Source organism: Tenrec ecaudatus, chromosome 4 (genome assembly GCF_050624435.1).
Source record: "Tenrec ecaudatus isolate mTenEca1 chromosome 4, mTenEca1.hap1, whole genome shotgun sequence".
NCBI lineage: Eukaryota > Metazoa > Chordata > Mammalia > Afrosoricida > Tenrecidae > Tenrec > Tenrec ecaudatus.
Window position 1 is genome coordinate 9,494,156 of NC_134533.1, and position 18,770 is coordinate 9,512,925.

At 50.8% G+C, this 18,770-nt stretch overlaps 2 protein-coding genes across 2 annotated transcripts in view; one reads left to right on the forward strand and one right to left on the reverse strand.

The window, feature by feature from the left end:
- RTN3 (reticulon 3) overlaps positions 1-6,507 on the reverse strand; it is a 60,884-nt gene extending 54,377 nt beyond the window's left edge. Inside the window, exon 1 of the mRNA XM_075545564.1 lies at positions 6,205-6,507. Coding sequence (XP_075401679.1) covers positions 6,205-6,346 — 142 coding nt within the window. The 5' untranslated portion in view covers positions 6,347-6,507. The remainder of the gene's footprint in view (positions 1-6,204) is intronic.
- Positions 6,508-17,979: 11,472 nt separating this feature from the next.
- The window catches only part of ATL3 (atlastin GTPase 3), a 46,852-nt gene continuing 46,061 nt past the window's right edge, over positions 17,980-18,770 (forward strand). Inside the window, exon 1 of the mRNA XM_075545567.1 lies at positions 17,980-18,136. Within this exon, the coding sequence (XP_075401682.1) occupies positions 18,091-18,136 (46 nt within the window). The 5' untranslated portion in view covers positions 17,980-18,090. The remainder of the gene's footprint in view (positions 18,137-18,770) is intronic.

Consider the following 18,770-nt stretch of genomic DNA (forward strand, 5'->3'; position numbering starts at 1 on the left):
GTCAATGGGCATGTGGGGACCCGGCGCCAGGGCCATGCCTGCGGTTGCCTCTGCTCTGGCCTCTACTGATGGGAAGAGTTCCTAACAAACCATGGCTTTTCCTCGTATGAAGTGGGACACTTTTAAGTATACTGACGTGTCAGACAAGCCATCTCCACATCACCCATGCCATGCCTCCCTTCCCAGACTAGCTGAGTGAGAGGGAGCTGCCTTCAGACATCAGTGTGCGTGTCACACGGACACAACTGCCTCGCTGTGGGGAAGGAAAGGAAACCAGGCTTTCCTTTATTTCAAGAAGAGAGTGATTTCTTGTTTTTAATTCTGCCGGTAACTTTAACAATAAAAGCACAAACGGAGTTGAACCTGCAAATGGCTGCATCACACAGAAGGTGCCATTCAATGGAAGTCAGGACTTCCTGGCACCAAGCAAATTTACTGTGCCCACATTGCTAATCTCCATTTTACTCCTTCCCCTTGAATGGCAATGTGGGTCACAGCATGTACTACCAGCAAAGCAGTGCTGGGGTCGTTACGTGTGTTTTCTAGTTTAAGCTTCATGCCAATTTAGAGATAGGTCCCATTACCTCTCATTTTAAGAGTTAAGAAAAGTTGAGGCCGAGGCTAAATTTGCACAACGCCACACAAGAATGTCTGGGGGCTCAACTCTGGGCTCTTTACCCCTATGTTATTTTGCCACTGCTAATGTGACAAACAGAACACATGGATGATCTCAATGTTGAACAGGTGGTCAGATTCCTTAAAGGGTTCCAGAAATACAAATCACATACAATGACACGCCAGAATTGTGTGTGGTGGAACCAAATCAAGGACACAGAATGATTACATTTCATAAGAGGGGAAAAAAAGAATTGCCCATGCTGTTTTAGATTTGAACAAATTTCTGGGGCAGATACAAGAAATGGAGCTTTATTCTGGTTTCATAATTTCATGGCAATAATAAAAAAAGGTCAATGGCAAGTTACAGTTTCAGTATTTTACAGAGTGAAAATTAAGACATGTTTACAATCCAAATAATATGCACATTATCTATACTTGACGATAAGTAAAGCTAAGCTCATTTAGAGGGAAAAAATAATAAAAGTCCAGGAAATATTTAAGCCCCAGATTTTTTTTCCCCCAATCACTTTATTGGGGACTGGTATAACTCTTATCACAATCCATACATACATTTATTGTGTCAAGCACATTTGTTGCCATCACCAGTCTCAAAACATTTACTTTCTACTTTAGCCCTTGGTATCAGCTCATCCCCCCCCCTACCTCCCCACCTCCCTTGCCTCATGAACCCTTGAAAATTTATAAATTTTTATTTTGTCATGTCTTACACTGTCTGATGTCTCCCTTCACCCACTTTTCTGTTGTCCGTCCCCTAGGGAGGGGGTTATATGTAGATCCTTGTAATCGGTTCCCCCTTTCTACCCCACCTTCCCTCCACCCTCCCAGTATCGCCACTCTCACCATTGGTCCTGAGGGGTTCATCCGTCCTGGATTCCGTGTTTCCACTTCCTATCTGTACCAGTGTACATCCTCTGGTCTAGCCATATTTGTAAGGTAGAATTGGGATCATGATAGTGGGAGGGAGGAGGCACTAAAGAACTACTGGAAAGTTTTGTTTCATCGTTGCTACCCTGCACGCTGAATGGCTTGTCTCCTCCCCGCGATCCTTCTGTAAGGGATGTCCAGTTGCCTACAGATAGGCTTTGGGTCCCCACTCCGTACTTACCCTCATTCACAATGATATAATTTTTTGTTCTTTCATGCCTGATACCTGATCTCTTTGACACCTCATGATCATATAGGCTGATGTGCTTCTTCCATGTGGGCTTTGTTGCTTCTGAGCTAGATGGCCGCTTGTTCACCTTCAAGCCTTTAAGACTGCAGAAGCTCTATCTTTAGATAGCCAGGCACCATCAGTTTTCTTCGCCACTGCTTATTAAGCCTCAGATTTCTGCCTTTCAAGCCTTAAGTTTTCTTCAAAGGTAGAAAGCTGGGAAGCAACCTGACCCTTGCCATTCTTCTCCCGGGATATTGAGCTGCTGGTTGTACTAATCTCCCAGGCACCTTACTGGAGATTGCCCCACCCATTCCCTTTACTTATAAACCAAAAAACAACCCCAAACTCACTGTCATTCCATTTTGATTTATGGCAACCCTATAGGACTGGGTAGAACTGCCCCTGTGGGTTTCCGAGACGGTAACTCTTTCTAGGAATAAAAAGCCTCATTTTTCCCCTACAAAGCAGTTGGTGGTTTCAAACTACTATCCTCCTGGTTAGCCCAATGTGTAATCCACTATGCCACCAGGCCTCTATATATGAGCCAGCCTTGCTAAATGCTCAGCAGCACCGACTATCAAGACAGTCTTCTATAGGACACCGAGCAACTACTTATGTCTCTGCTTTCACTTGGCCTTTGAAAGGCTCTAAACCCAGAGGAGCTGGGCGAAGAGCCTGACCCCGGAGGCTGGCAGCAACACTCTGGTAGGGTTTTCATTTTAAGTGTTACTTTTTGGAAATTAGAGCTGTCATGTGTTTTCAGAATGCTGAAGGCTGAGACATTTTCTACAGGAGGTAGAGAAACCATTTTGCAAATCAGCTGAGCTTCTGCGATGAAATAACTAAATGCTGCGGTATCTTGAGGTCAACTTTTCTATTCAAGCAGGATCTGACCAATGAAAATCTGGCACTGGGTTCACCAACACCGACCCACATTACACTGCAAAAGAGTGTATGGCAGAGCATCCAGCCAGTTCATTTCCTGGGGGTTCCTCTCAGCTCTTTGGTACGATGATCATGCAACAAGTTCCTGGCCAGAATTACTACATACCAAGCACTGCTCTATGTGCCCAAGGTGACAGCCAGAATGCCAACAGTTGACCCAAGAAATAATTCTGTAATACAATTCTATTACAAAATGATGGAGGAGGGAGGGGGGTGGTGGTGGACGAGAAGAACCCAGAACCCAGCACAAGGTGAATATATAGCCCAGCTGCCAGGGGGACCAATAAAAGAAATGTGGGTGAAGGGAGAACGGACAGTGCAAGTCATGAAATAACAACAATAATATATCATTGATCAAGGATTCACAAAAGTGGGAAGGGGAGGGGAGGGAGGGGTAAAAAAGGGAGCTGACCAAGGGCTCAAGTTTTGGAAATGTTGATGGCAACATATGCACAAGTGTGCTTAATATCATTAAATGATGGATTGTTACAAAATTTGTTAAGAGCCCCACCCCAATGAAACAATTTTTAAAAATAATAATGGATCCACATTGAAGTATTTAGTAGTGTGGAGGAAGTGTAAAGAAAAAACCATGCAGCTGGGACAACACTTTACAAATTCGACTACATTTTCTAACATGTCGCTTCAGCATCCTTTCCAGCATCATAGAGAATGAAAATAAAAACAAGCAAAGGTAAAGCCAATAATGAAATTGTGAGACTCCGGACTCAGAGTGCCCCTAGAGGATAGAAAAAAACCTGCCCTACAAGGGTTCCAAGAACTTGCAGAAGCAGGTAGATTGCCGTATCGTTCTCCTGAGGAGTTAATGGTGGGCTCCAACCTTCTGGCTAGCAGCCAAGCACTCAGCAAACTGTGACGGGGGTAAATGATCATCAGATACACTGCCACACAGATCACACCTTAAATATGCATTCCCGAGTTAGGATTTGCCTGCTGGGGTTTGTATATGCGTCTATCCACTCGTGAACAAAGCACTGTCATGTCAATGCACCAGGAAGGAAGCCAGTTTTTCTTTAAACGACGCATCAGCTCAAGCTCACAGCCACTGAGTAGTGCAGACTCACGGCAACCCTACAGGACAGGGTAGAACTGCCCCTGTGGGTTTCTGTGGCTGTGACTCTTCACTGGAGTGAAAAAGCCTAGTCTTTCTCGGGAGGAACGGCTGGTGGTTTTGAACTGCTGCCTTGGTTGTTGGCAGCTCAATTCCGTAACCCACTCTGCCACACTGGAGAGGGAGTGGAGAGAAGCTGATCCGCCATTTGCCAGCACATGCTAGATCGTTCTAGCTTTCATTTCCAATGTGCTACAATTTGGAAGTACAGATGGCATCTATGTCCTTGATGACCACGGACCCTAAAACTCACTGCCACTGAGTAGTGCAGACTCAGAGCAACCCTATAGGACAGGGTAGAACTGCCCCTGTGAGGTCCCAGGGAGCAGGAGAACATTCCTCTCTCTCTCCTGCAGAGCCTGCTTGCTGGTGGTTACAAACTGCTGACCTTTGCGATCCCAGCCCAAGGCATAAGGACTACACCACGGGGGCCAAATCAAATACTGCAGGGAGGGGGGGGGGGGTTTAAGAACACCCCAAAGGCATGCTCCAAAGGGCCAAAGATTGAGCTGTGCTAGATGTCCAAATGTCACATTGGTTTTATAAGGGAGTTGTTCGCCTGGATCTTTGCCCAAACCAAAAAACCAAACTCACTGCCACAGGGTTGATGTCGATTCACAGCAACGCTTTAGAGAAGGCAGGGTAGAACCTGGCCCTGTGCTTTTCTAAGACCAGGACTCCTCTTTACAGCAAGAGAAAGCCCCATCTTCTGGTGCCTGGTGGTTTTGAACGAAAGACCTTGAGGTTAGCAGCCCAATGCATAACCACGACACCGCCAGGGTTCCTGAGGATCTTTGCCTGGAGACAAAAAATGGAGGAGCAATACGGGTGACAGAAAGGAAACCAGGGTCCAAATGTGCTGCCTCATTGCTCGGACAGCTAGCTGGACTGCAGGGTCTTTCTGAGGAAACCACTATCGTAACCATGCAGGGGAGAGCCTTAAACAGGTGGACACCCACAATGGAGATTATCTTTCCAACTAAACCCGGACATGGTATGTTCTTTACAGCCATCAGCCCAAGACTCTGGCCCTGGAGACAAAGAAGCATTTTCAAATCTTAATAAATTGCTTACCATTACAAACTAACCAGCAAGCTAAATGATCTGTACTCGCCTTAGCTTATGGCCCTTTCTTTAACAAGACGCTTTTTTGGGGTGTGTAATTCAAAGACTCAGTTCCTTTAAGAACTACCACCTGCCTGCTGCTCATGGTGCAATTTTTCCCCCCTCCACAAGGCATATCTGCAGTGCAGATACCGCGCCAGGGGAACCTGCCAGCCAGCTCCCCCCAGCAGGCAGACGTCGATACAATGGAAACTAAAGGCGGCCTGCAGCTTCCCCCCCACCCCCCGCCCCCGAGCCTTTCTCAGCCCAGGGAGGGGAGAGGGGGTTCAACCAGCTCCCGCTTTGTCTGGATTGTCTCCCCTTCCCCCCGCTTTTTTGCTGCAAACGCTCCCCTTTGTTCCGCTGCGATCACTAACAGCCCACAAAAGATACGAAATCGGAACGTATTCGATGGCCTCGCCCGGCTCCCTATTTTCTGAACCTTCTAGAATATTAGCGACCGCTTGCATGCGCCCACCCCCACGCCGCGCCCCAGCGGAGCAGGCCGGGCGGCACATGCCGCGGCGCATCCATCTTGGCCCATTCGCAACTCCCTCCCCAAATCTTCTGGACGGGGTGGGGGAGGCTCGTCTCAGCCTGGCTTAGCGCCCCCCCACCCCCGGAGTCCTTGAAACCTCGCGCCTGCCGCCCGAATGTCAAAAAGGCAAAGAAAAGCAGTCAAGAAGCAGGTTACACTGCCCGCACCCTCTCCAGAAGCTATTCGGGGGAAAAAAAAAATCGACGACTCCCATGAATGCTCCATTATGACAACACCTGTCTGCAAATCTGCAATGCACCCCTGCCACCACCAAGTCACCCCGTATTGCTCCGTCCCCCAGCCTACCCCGATTTTCTTTCCAGCCTGGGTCCCTCTTAACCCCCCAGCCCCTCCACTAAGCCCACCCCGCGCAGAGGAGGGCGCTTCCGAATCCCCCAACCCGGTTCGGCTCCGGCCCCAGCATCCCACCCGCCACCAGCCCGGTCTCGGCGTTAACGCCCACTCCCCTGGAAGCCCTCCCAGCCCCCAACCTGTTTCCCTCACACCCCGTTATTTCCTCACCGTTTGCTCGACCTTAGTTCCCTCCCCCCTCTGCACATTTCCCAAACGCGCGTCCCCTGGGGCCGGAGCCCTCCAGCAGCCCCGGCTAGTTTCCGGGTCCGCGCCCCCCTGCGCCCCGCGCCCCGGGAGCCCTCCCTCCCCGGCGGGGGCTCCCCGGGCTCTCCTTACCCGCACAGGACGAGCCGCAGCTCTTCTCCTCTAGGGCGGGGCAGGCTCCCGGGCTCCCGCCGCCGCCCGGCGCGGAGGGCTCGGCCCCGGAGGACGACGACGAGACGGACGGAGACTGAGTGGCCGCCGACGGCTCCGCCATGGCTGCGCGAGCAGGGACCGGAGAGAGGGTGAAGAGAGACGCGGGGCGGGAGAGAGGGAGGGGAAGTCGAGTAATCGCGCAGGTGGGGCTCTGGAGACGCTTCACTGCTGCTCCGGGGACTGACTCCGACTGACTGACTGACTGACTGACTGACTGACTGACTCAGCCGAGCCGAGCGGGAGGGCTGGAGCGGGAGCGCGCAGGCGCACAAAGGGCCCCGAGCGTGCGGCGGGGGCGGCTCGGGGCCGCGCGAGACGCGCGGCGGCGCACGGCGCAGGCGCAGAAACTGTCCCTCGGCTCCCGGCCCGGAAGGCGGGCCAAACCGAGGTTCCCGCTGGAGCGGCTGGCTCTGCGGGCGAGGCGCAGGGGGCGTGTCCACGCGCCAAGCCCCGCCCACCTCGGCCGCCGCAGCGGCCCGGGGGGCGGGGGGAGTCTGCGAATGCGTGATTCCTCATCTCTATTTCTGTAAATGCTTTAGGGCCGGCAATTGGTGTCTTTTTAATGAGAGAAGTTTCTTTTTTGCTTTCCTTGAGGCGGGCCCGGGGGGAGGGGGTGAGGGAATACCTCTTCCATGTATTCCAGAGCCAATATCTTTTGTTTGATGCCTTTCCTCCCAAGGCAAGATGAAACCGTGAAAACCATGGTGTTGAGTAGGCCCAGCCTGCAGGGTGTTGTGTGAATTTCTCTGGATGTGTCGCTATAGCTCATCCCCGCGCCGCATAGAAGGCAGGGCTGGCGTTTGGAAGGCTGGGGAGAGCCTGTGCAGAATGGAATATCATTACTCATTCTGCTCACATCGCAATGCAGCCAACCAGCCTGCTTCTTATTCTTATCTCGTTACTGGCCCCCCAGAGGGGTCCGCCTTGAGCCTTAAGCCTGTCCTTTCCTGCGCATAGGCGCCCAGATAGAGAAGACGTATACTGAAGGGGGAAGGCTGGCTTGGTGAGGAAAGGAGAAAATGGGAGGTAAGAACATCCTGGTTGTGGTTATGGGGGCTGGTAAGCTATTAGACACCCAGAACTTGGCACAACCGATGCATCAGTGAGTTTCACTCATCACCTCAAAGGGGTCCTCAGCAGTGTATTTGAGACCAGACAGCTAGCTTACACGGAACTTTTGGGGGTTATTTTTAAGTGTTTCTTCGGGGTAAAATGATTTGCACCATCCTTTTTAAAAGGAGACCACCAGATCCTGGAAATCATAAAAACCCAGGCTGTTGCCATTGTTATTGCTAAGGCAGCAATCAATGACCTGAAGGGCAATTACAGGATAAGCAGATCCTGTAAAGATGCAAGCTCATGGCAGAGGATGAAGTCAGCGCGGCTGCAGCGGAGGCGGGGTAGTGGGCGAAACGATCAGGCCAGTGGAAATCTTCTAGAACACTCAGTGGACTCCATCTGCCCTTGACAGTTTTTTTAAGGTCAGGTAAAACCCTGACAGGAGGATAAAAAAAAAAACCCCAAAATTTGTGGGTGTTGCAGCGGCCTAGAAAAGGCACAGAAGAATCTTTCCCAAAATAACTCTGCAGCAAGTCTCTTAGGCTGGTCCTTAAGGCATCAGCTGAGAATGCGGCAACAAACTGCCCCTTAGATGGCAAAGGGAAATACAAGCCGATCTGATAACCAAGCTGGTTGTGGACCCACAATGTCAAATGAATAAATAACCTGTGTCATCAGGTGCTGGGCGATGGATGATGCTGGTCCTGACCAGTGATACCCAGCTGGGAAGCCAGGGTTGCAAAGCCACATCGATTCCAACTCGTAGCCGCCCTGTACAGAGCAGAGTAGAACTGCTCCTTCGGACTTCCAGTAGTGTAAGTCTTTGGGGGAATTGACATGACAGCCTCATCTTTCTAGATGAGGGGAGTGGCTGCTGGTTTTGCACCCCTAACCTTGTGCTTAGCCTACCGCATCACCAGGCCTCCTCCTGGGTTGGCAAGAAGGCTCATTTTCATGGTGTTCGGAAGCAGAGAGAGGCAGAGAGGCAGGGGCGGGGATGGGGGCTGGGGGCCGCGGAGGGGTTGCCATCAGTCCAGTCAGTACTCACAGCAGAGCCCCTACAGGACAGAGTAGAACTGTCCCACAGGGTGTCCAAGGCTGTAAGTCTTTAGGGCAGCAGTTTTCAACCTGTAGTTCGCGACCCCTTTGGGGGTTGAATGACCCTTTCGCAGGGGTCCCCCGATTCATAACAGCAGCAAAATTACAGTTAGGAAGTAGCAACGAAAATAATTTCATGGTTGGAGGGGTCACCACCACATGAGGAATTGTATGAAAGGGTCGCGGCATGAGGAAGCTTGAGAACCCCTGCTTTAGGAGCTAACGCATATCTTTCTACTGCGGAGAGCTGGTGGGTTCAAAACAGGGACCTGCAGGTTGGCATCGGAGTGCTAAACCACTTGTCACTAGAAGCAGAGAAAAGAAACTAAAAATCAAGACTATGATGGGCTTTTGGTAGCTTCTCCAGTCCTTTCCAAAACCAAACTCACTGCCATGGAGTGGAGTCAGTGCTGACTCATATTGGCCTCCTGTGGGTTTCTGAGACTGTACCTGTTGGCTGGAGTAGAAAGCCCAGCCTTCTTCCTGAGGAGATGCTGGTGGTTTTGAAGTGCAGACCATGTGGATCAAAGCCCAACTAGTAACCACTGCACAATCAGGGCTACAAAGAGGTGTTTTGTTTTGTTTTGTTGTTTTGTTTTACAATGGTGCCCTTGTGGGAGATCCAATTGCTGAAGCTGTCTCTACTTCCTGCTTTCTTGCTGCACCTGTCAACTTCCCTGAGACTGATTCCTGCTCGGGATGTTTGCACATTTGTGCAAATAGTTTGTCCTCACTGATCTTGACCAGTCACCTGCTGTGTGCATCACAGTATCCTGGCCACTTAGGAGGGATCTAAAAATAGGCTGCTCTGTCTTCAATGAGCTTGCAAGCTGCTTGGGGGCTTGGAACGTAACATAAAGCTAACTAATTTCCTCACTGCCATCAAGTCAATTCTGACTCATCCTGAGTCTATAGGGTAGGGTAGAACTGCTCCTGTGGGTTTCTAAGAGTGTAACTCTTTACTAGAATAGAAAGCCTCCTCTTTCTACCGCAGAGCGTTCGGTGGTTTTGAACTGCTGACCATGCAGTTAGCAGCCCAACTCATAACCACTATGCCACCAGAGCTCCCTACATAAAGCTAAATAGGACAAATAAATCGAACCCAGAACAAGCCCCAGACAACACAAAGCCATCGTGCTATGGGGAGGGAGTGCTTTACTAGTTAAGCTAAGCTCCTGTTTGATTTTCAGGAAGCTTCAGGGGATCTTTTTGGCTCAAGGTGTCAATATGATCTCAGGGCAGTGGCTTCAGAGGTTGATGCCGCTTCTGTGGCTCCCGAAAGTTTAGAGTCTATGAGAATTTAAAACTGCTCTACGTCTCCCTACCCCGACCCCCATCCTTTGATCAGGAGTCTTCTGTATAAGCAGATGGGATTTTACAGATATTCCCTGGATCATAACCACTTCTTTGGGCCCTATGCTGCTCGTTAGGTGCTCCTCAGTCACTTTCAATTCACAGCGCCCGAGTGCTCTAACAACAAAATCGTGACTCGAGAATGACCAGGCGGCAGGTACTCTCAGAGAACTCAAAAGAGGACAAATTTATTAGCCAGGGACCCGGAGGAACTGGCCTTCAGTAAGATCTGGGCCTGATTGTCGGGTGGGGCGTAGCTTTTATACTTTATCTGCAAGAGCAAGGTCACAAAAGGAGCAGGGCCACAGAATCTGAGTAGGCAGGGATTTCTAATATAGACAAGGTCTTTAGTACAGGAGGAAGGGGTCCTGGGATGGGTGCGTTCTAGGAATGAGAAAGTACGTGGGGTGAGCCAGTGCACTGGGTTTCATTTCCAGAGGTTAAAATTCCCCGTTAGGATTTCCCTTGCAATGCGATAGAGTAGAACTGTCCCATAGAGTTTCCTGCACTGTCATCTTTATTGGACCAGATCACTAACTAGCTCTTTCTTTTATACAACTGCTAGGTGGATTTGAACTGCCAACCTTTGTGCCAAGTGCTTAACTGTTATGCCACCAGGGCTCCTTCTGGACCTTTTCCAAAACTTCCACATGTACTGCCATTGAGTTGATTCTGACTCTTGGACAGGATATAGCTGTCGCTTTGGGGTTTCCAAGGCTTTAAACCTTCTTTCTTTTTTTCATCATTTTATTGGGAGCTCTTACAGATATCATAACATTCCACAGTTCAATCACATCTAGCGGTATTGTGCATTTGCTACCAAGGTTTCAAAACATTTCTGAGGCTGTAAATCTTGATAGGAGTAGACAGCCTCATCTTTCTCCTGATGAGCAGCCAGTGGGTTTGAACCACTGATCTTTTGTAGCTCAGGCATGCACTCCATCGGCCACCCAAGGCCCCTTCTCTGATCCTTTAAGGACTGGCATTACATGACGAATTTCCCACCTCGGTTTATTGCTCACCTGAGTCCATTTGACACATGAACAAATTGAGACACAGATGTTGAAATGTTGCCGGAGGATGTTAATGTCCCAGCCTGCCCCTTCCCCGGGACAAAGCCAGGGTTTTCCATTCCCATCGTGAGTTACAGCATCAGCAACGCATAGGAACTGTAAGGTTTCTTGAGTGGGTAATACCTCGGATTTGGGCTTTGCATTCACACTGAAGCCTATTTTGTGATCCAAGTGAGTTTTTATGAAGGTAGAGCCAGTTTCAGGTTTGATAGTCTCAAAGGGGTTCACAACTGGGCATGAGCAACCTCGTGGAAGAGAGCACCACACTGTGTGTAACTGGGGTGTGTGTGTGTATGTGTGTGTGTGTGTGTGTGTGTGAATCCCAGGGACTGAGGGGTCGAGGGAGCTAGGGACAGGAGTGCATGGAGTGTGGGGCACAAGAAGGCAAGGGGGAAAAAGCTGTGGGCCCGGAGTAGGCTGAGTGGGTGCATGTGCACCCGAATGGGTGACCTGCCACTAGGTGCGGGGTTAGAGAGCCTGCTCCCCACCTTTACTCTGGCCCACCTCCTGACTGAGGGAAGGCGTGGTTGAAGGTATTGGTTGACCCCATTGGCTGGGTTGATCTCACCAGGGTGATGTCATGAGCCTGGGCCTCATTTGGACTGCCCAGGCGTACTTCCCAGCTGGCTCAAGGCCTTGAGTGTGGGCATGCTCAGTGTAGGGGGCTCTTCATAGGTGTCTAATGGCCGCCTGATTTCTTCTCAACATCCTTAATGGGGGCCTTTGCAGGCATGGGAAGAGCCCCTGTCCCTAAATCTAGCTGACAGAACCAATCCTAGTCTGTCCTATAGGGTCACCATGAGTCATGAATTGGCATTGAGTCCATGGTAGTGAGTTTTGGGTCCTTTCCTAGAGCCAGAACTACTGCTGAATAATAGTAGGACAGGAGGAAAGTCAAGGGAAATAGAGGAAAGAGCTGGGAGGTAAAGGGCATTTGTAGAGGTCTAGATAAAGACATGTACATATGCAAATATATATATGAGGATGGGGAAATAGAGCTATGTGCCTGTGTTTATAGGTTTAGTATGAAGGTGGCGGAAGGACATTGGGCCTCTACTCAAGTACTCCGTCAATGCAAGAATACTTTCTTCTATTAAATTGGCACTCTATGATGCTCACCCTCTCGACATAACTACTGAAGACAAAGCAGGTGAACAAGCAAATGTGGTGAAGAAAGCTGATGGTGCCCGGCTATCAAAAGATATAGCATCTGGGGTCTTAAAGGCTTGAAGATAAAAAAAAAGGCTTGAAGATAAACAAGCAGCCATCTAGCTCAGAAGCAACAAAGCCCACATGGACGAACACACCAGCCTGTGTGATCACGAGGTGGAGACCCAAAGCCCATTTGTCGGCCACTGGAGATCCCCTTGCAGAGGGGTCTAGGGGAGGAGATGAGTCAGTTAGGGTGCGACATAGCACCAATGAAGAATACAGCTTTCCTCCAGTTCCTAAATGCTTCCTTTCCCCCATCCCCTCCTCCCAACTATCATGATCCGAATTCTACCTTGCAAGTCTGGATAGAGCAGAGGATGTACACTGGTACAGATAGGAGCTGGAGGCACAAGGAATCCAGGGCGGATGATACCTTCAGGACCAGGGGTGTGAGGGGTGATACTGGGAGGGTAGAGGGAGAGTGGGTTGGAAAGAGGGAACCGATTACAAGGATCAACATGTGACCTCCTCCCTGGGGGACGGACAACAGAAAAGGGGTGAAGGGAGACTCCGGACAGGGCAAGAGATGACAAAATAATAATTTATAAACTATCAAGGGTTCATGAGGGAGCAGAGAGCAGGGAGGGAGGGGAAAAAATAAGGACCTGACACCAGGGGCTTAAGCGGAGAGCAAATGTTTGGAGAGCAATGAGGGCAATGAATGTACAGATGTGCTTTACACAATTGATGTAGGTATGGATTGTGATAAGAGTTGTATGAGCCCCTCATAAAATATTAAAAAAAAAAAAAGAACTACTGCTCAAAGACTAATCCTGCAAGTAGAAGATGGGCAAGAATGCCAAGCTGGGCACCAGCATGGTCATAGCAAGTGATGACGACTCCCTTGGCTGTTTACCCGCCCCCCCCCCCACTTGAGTTCCTGAAGGATGACAATGTCTTACACATGGTCAGGGCATCAACACCGAGCACAGTGCGCACCGACAAGCTCCTGGATTTTGGAATCTGAGTCACGTGAGTGCTTATTGCCCCAAACAATTTTGCTATTTTTATACTTCATAAAAATCTCTTGTCTTTCTTTTTATGACTTTATTTTTGCTTGTCCAGAATTAAGAGAATGTTTTGGTCCCTGGCCCACACTGTCATCAAGACCAAATGCTTCTCCTGTAATCTCCCACACCTCTGTGATGTGGGTCTTTGAATTAGTTTGCAGATGATGAAACCGGTTCAGAGAGGTGAAGTAACTCACCCAAAGCTGCACAGCCAGTGAGCAGTGGACCAGAGTTCACAGCCAAGTCATTTTGACCCCAAAGTATGTGGCTTTTGCTGCTCAAACTTATCATTGCATTTAGTTCTGAACTACAAAGAAGGCTCAGCCTGCAGCCATACTATTCCACTCTATTTGAGCTAAAGAACCCTGATAATGTAGTGGTTATGCATTGGACTACAATCCTCAAAGTATGCAGTTCGAGACCACCAGCCGCTCCTTGGCGAAAGACAGGACTTTCTACTCCCATGAAGAGTCTTGGAAACTAACTAGACAGTTCTATCCTGTACTATTGGCTGCTGTGAGTCTTCATTGACGCGATGGCAGTGATTTGGGCTTAAAGAGAACCTTTGTTAAACCTTAAATAGGCCCAGGACGAGATAACTAGCGACATCTCATCTGGACGAGGGAGACCATCAGCCCCAGGTCATGTATCCAAAGGGTCGCTGAGATACAGAGCTTTCAAAATGACATGGCAGAGCAAAGAAAACTGTGACAAAAATATGGGTTGGTGGCAGATCAAGACATCCTAGTTACTGGTGGAACTCCCTAAGGGGGAGAGGGGGTGGGGTCACGAGTGGGACAGGTACATTATGTTAGACAGGGGACCTTACAATATTGGGCTAGGGGCTTCCCTTAGGCTGTGAGGGAAGGGCTCCTGACTAGTTGTCCCATGGCATGGACACCTCCATTCAAGGACACACCCAGGGGAGCCCCAAAGGGAGCGTGCCCTCCCTGGGCTGGGTGACTCAATTGAGAGTGATGACACACTGCTGTCCGGTGGTAACGAGCATCCTCACTCTTTGGCATTTTGAATGCTCGTCCTTTGTTTTGTTGGGCCTGGATGCTTGAGAAGGAAAGCAAAGCAGCAACAATCACACAAAACCAAAATCACGTTTCTCATTTACAGGGGTCGCTTCTGAAGCCGTGACTAATTCGGAAACATTGGTATCGCGGTGTTGTTCTCAAGGCGAGAAAGCGTCCACAAGGTACAGGGGAGGCTCATGTACTAATATTGACCTTGGGAACGTGGATTTTCTTTTTCAAATTATTTTATTGGGGCTCATACAACTCTTATCACAAGATACACATACATCAATTGTGGAAAGCACACGTATACATTCGTTGCCCTCATCATTCTCCAAACACTTGTTCTCTGCTTGGGCTTCTGGAATCAGCTCCTCATTTTACTTCCCCCCCCCCCACCTCCTCCCCGCTCACCCCTCCCTGATAACGTCAATTTTACTGGGGTAGACGTCAGTGTTTGCTGGTCACTTCTGGACAGAATGACTTTCAGAAAATCAAAGTTAGGCCCTTAATATTAAAGGAGCATTAAAGTGAGTGACAGCCACCCATCTGCCAACTTGTACTGTGAAGGTTTGTGGGAGGCTGTCCTGCTCGAAGCTCTGCCTCCTCTAGGGGTGTCTAAGAAGCCGAGCACAGGTGAGGCAAGGGAGACCATTGATGAGATGGATTGGTGGGAACGATAGGCCTAAGGGTGGGCCCCGCCATGCCTTTGATTGTGAGGATGACACGGGACAGGGCAGAGCTCTTTCTAAGTAGACATAGGGCAAAGGTCACCATGTGTCTGAGCTAGCTCATTGGCAGCAAACAATAAAGCGAGCTGTGGTAAGTGTGTTTTAGGGTGCAAGAGAGACCCCCATCTCAAATATCATGTAAAGAGAAACGTTATTAAGTCTTAAAAGAGATAGAGATGGCAAAGACATCATCCGGATGAGAGAGGCCATTAGCATGCAGTTCAAATGGCATCCAAGGAGGATTGACAGGAGCAAAGCTGAATGGGGGGTGTGTGAGGGGGGGAGGATGTTGGGGAACCGGGAGAAAGCACAAAGGAAACTCACAAAAGCATGCCTGGTAGCAGATCAATGCGTCAGTTGCAGAAGCAGGAAGGGGACCACGATTAGAACACTTACATCATTAGTTACCAGGATTTACAAGATGGTCCAGCGCCTTCTGGCCAAAGCAGTCAGGGCTAGACTGACTCATGATTAGGAGACTCTCAGTACCGGGCCCAATACAGTGAGCTCCATCCAGGACACACCTCGGCAAGCCCCTAAGAGAAAGAATGCCTATCCCAGGGATGGCCAGAGATGGAGGAGGTAATCCTCACTCCAGGGCAAGATGAGCTACATCTTCGTTAAAGACCAGAAAGCATTCTGTGCAGGCTTACTCTATATGGGGACTCTGCACATGGGGTTTGGGCTGTCACTGCCATCCATTGCCTTTTGCAAACCAGGGAGCTCAGAATTTAAGCTCTAATACAAGTGTAATCTCACTCACTTCCATGGAGTCATTGCATTGCTGACTCACAGTGATGCTATAGCACAGGGTAGAACTGCTCTGTGGATTTCTGAGCCTGTAACTGCCTCCAGGAGTAGAAAGCCCTATCTTTCTCCCGAAAGTGTACTATAAACCTTCTTTAGTCGGTCAACAGATATTTGAGTCTCTACTATCTGCCTGGGAATGTTTGAGGTGCTGGAAGATACAGTAGTAAACAAAAGAGACAAGCATTCCTGTCCTTTCTGAACCTACATCCGAATGGGAAAAGACAAACCATGGAATAAAACAAGTCAGATAACAAGAAGTCTTAGGCAGAAAGGAGAGCAGCAGAGGTGAATGAGGGTGTGAGGATCTTCAAAGGGTAGGAATCTCAAATTCCTGCACATGTTTCAATTGTGACAAACAATTGTCCTTTGGCCCCTCCTTTCTCTTTCTGAGCAAGTCACATGTCCTGTGTGTCACATCCCGTAGGTATTGCCTTCTGCACACCCCATGTGTATCCCTAGTGGCTATCTGCCTTGGGGTTCACTTCTAGTTAATTGCTGGCTTTAGTTGGTCGAGGTCTAACCTTACAGCCTAGAGGGGGCTGTTGAAATCTCAAGAATCTGGGTAGTATCAGAAGGAAAAAAGTCAAAGAGACTTCCATTAAGTGGGATTAGGTAAAATAATCTTTACCTTTGACCTGATTATGTAAGTAAAACATACCAATGAACCTTGCCAGGGTGGGTCTACCGGTGGTTGGTCCTGAGTAGATTAGAATGGTTGACCCCCCCCCCCATGAGAATGGTTGACAGAGGCAGAAATGGAGTAATTTGTCAAATCCAGGTGACAATGGTGATGCTTCAGCTTCCTGTGACCTCAGAGCTATTTATTCCAAAGCCATTGTCTCACCTGACAAAGACAAAACAACTTATTCCTTAATTATGGCAATAAGTGTTTTCTCCACCACATGTAAAGTAGGCAAACAGCATATTTGGACTTTTTTGTGTTTGCTGTCACCACGAGCTGGCATTGATTCAATGAAAATCACCACCATACAGTTTAAGCAAAATTGTGCATGCAAAAAACCCCACAAAAACCTAAGAAAAGTGGCCACAGAACATGCACCTGTTTTTTTTCGGTCCTGAAGAAGAGTGAAGAAAACCAGTGGAAGACTCACAGAAACTCATCCAATGGCGTGATGGACCACGTGAGCCCCAGCCTTCCCAACCCTCAGTTCAGCATTAGATGACGCCTAGCTACCACCACCAATTGCTCACAAAGGGATCCGATTAGAAAGTCTGTAGAGTGGGAGGAAAATGTGGAAGGAGAATACCAAATCACACAGGAAGCCCCAGCTTGCTGGTTGGACAAGAGGGTGGAGCGCTCCAAACGAATGCCCTCGGGGGTGGAAATGAACTCACCTCCAGGGTGGTTTGGGGCTAAAGGTCCATAAAGGCTTAACGTCTCTTTAGAGGTAAACACAGTAGGTGAGGTGCACACATCTTAGAAAAATCAACCATTTGAGATCAAAAGGGCATCCTTTTTTACATAAGGATGCAGTTCAGAAGGCTTTGGAAATAAGAATGGAAACAGGAGACAAAGGAAGTGGGGCAGTGATGTGACATTGTGGGGACTGCCATCAGTGACCAGAAATAAAATGTGGATGAAGCAGAGTTAAATGGGAAACCTCCACCCAATTCACAATTTAAGGAATGGAGCAAAACAAAGCCTTTACGACAAAGCCTTGTAAACTCCCGGTTGACACAAGCTGTTTGTGGCTTAGGCTGAACAAAGCCCGTGGAAGGGTTCTCCTTAGAGGGGCAATTTGCACCATCAGTCTTGTCTAGAGTCAGGAATACGGGGTGACCATGAAGGCGATGACGTCATCGGCTCCTCTCCTTGTGAAGTCAAAATCCAGTGACGCCCACATCATTTAGGGATTAGGCCTCCCTTTACTCTTTAGATCGGGGTGTCGCCCACCTTTGGCCTCGGCCTGCATCCCTCCGCTCTACCATGCCGGCGACCCCAAATCGGCCGCCGGGGCCAGCTTCCAGCTCTTAAGGCCCGGCTCGCGGGCGAGCCGGGGTGGCCCTCTCCTTCCGGCTCGCGCTTGGCCTGCTGGGAATTGTAGTTCAGTCGTCGGGGAACCGCGCCGAGCCGCAGCTCTTTCAGTGGACAGAATGGGGACGACCGGCTGGGAGTCAGACAACGAGGGACTACAATACCCAATGGACCGTCGGCCGCAGAGCCCAGCCCAAGGTTAGCGGGTGGCGCGCCCCTGCGCACGCGCACACGCACGCGCACCAGCACGCGCCCGGGGCGGTGGCGGGCGGGCGCCGCGTGCGCTTTCCCGCCGGGGCCCGCCCCGCTCCGCTCGCCGCCGCCTCCGCGCGCCCCTCCTCCGGCCCTGTGGCTTCTGGCGCCCAGGCCCCGCCCGTACGCGCCGCCGCCCGCCCGCTCGGCTGCGCCCTGCTGCTGCGGCCCGAGGAAGGCGGAGGCTCCATGTTGGCCCCTCAGCGTGCGGCAGCGGCTGTCTCGGGAGGAGCAGGTGAGGCGCCGCGCCACGTCTCCCGGGACCCTCTTCCGGGCCACCCCCGCCGTCCCTCCCGCCGGGAGCTCCGAGGAGACGCCCGCGCGCCCCTTGGCTGGCGAGTTCGCGGCCAGGAGCTTCCGCGGCGCCCGGCCCGGCGACGCCGACGGCGCTTCCCTCCGCCGCGGGCCGGGGACGGCCGCTCCGGGGCCCGGCTCCCAGCCCGAGGGGCCGCGGGCGCTGCCCGGGGCCGCGGCTGCCCGCAGGGGGCTCGCTGGCGTGCGCCGGGCGGGGCGGGGGGCCGCGGGGTTCGGGGGGCGGAGCCGCAGCCGGCCGGCCGGCCGGACCCCGCCCTGGGCTCCGCGGCGAAGTGCGGGCCGGGCGGTTTAACGGGCCGGGCTGGAGCGGCCGGGCAGATGCGTTCAGTGCTCGGCCTTTAGCCAAGTGGCGGAGCGCGGCGCAGCCTCGGCTCTATCGGGGCTCAGCACCTGGGTGCAGCGACGCCAGCAAGTGCCAGGGGACTTCAGCAGGTTTTGGGGAAAGTGCTGTTCCGTCGACATCCCGTTTCCCCACCAAATTCTGAAGCCCCCTCGTCCTGGCACCCCCAACCCCCTGCACCCCCAGCTCCCTGCACCCCCAAGCACCTAAACGT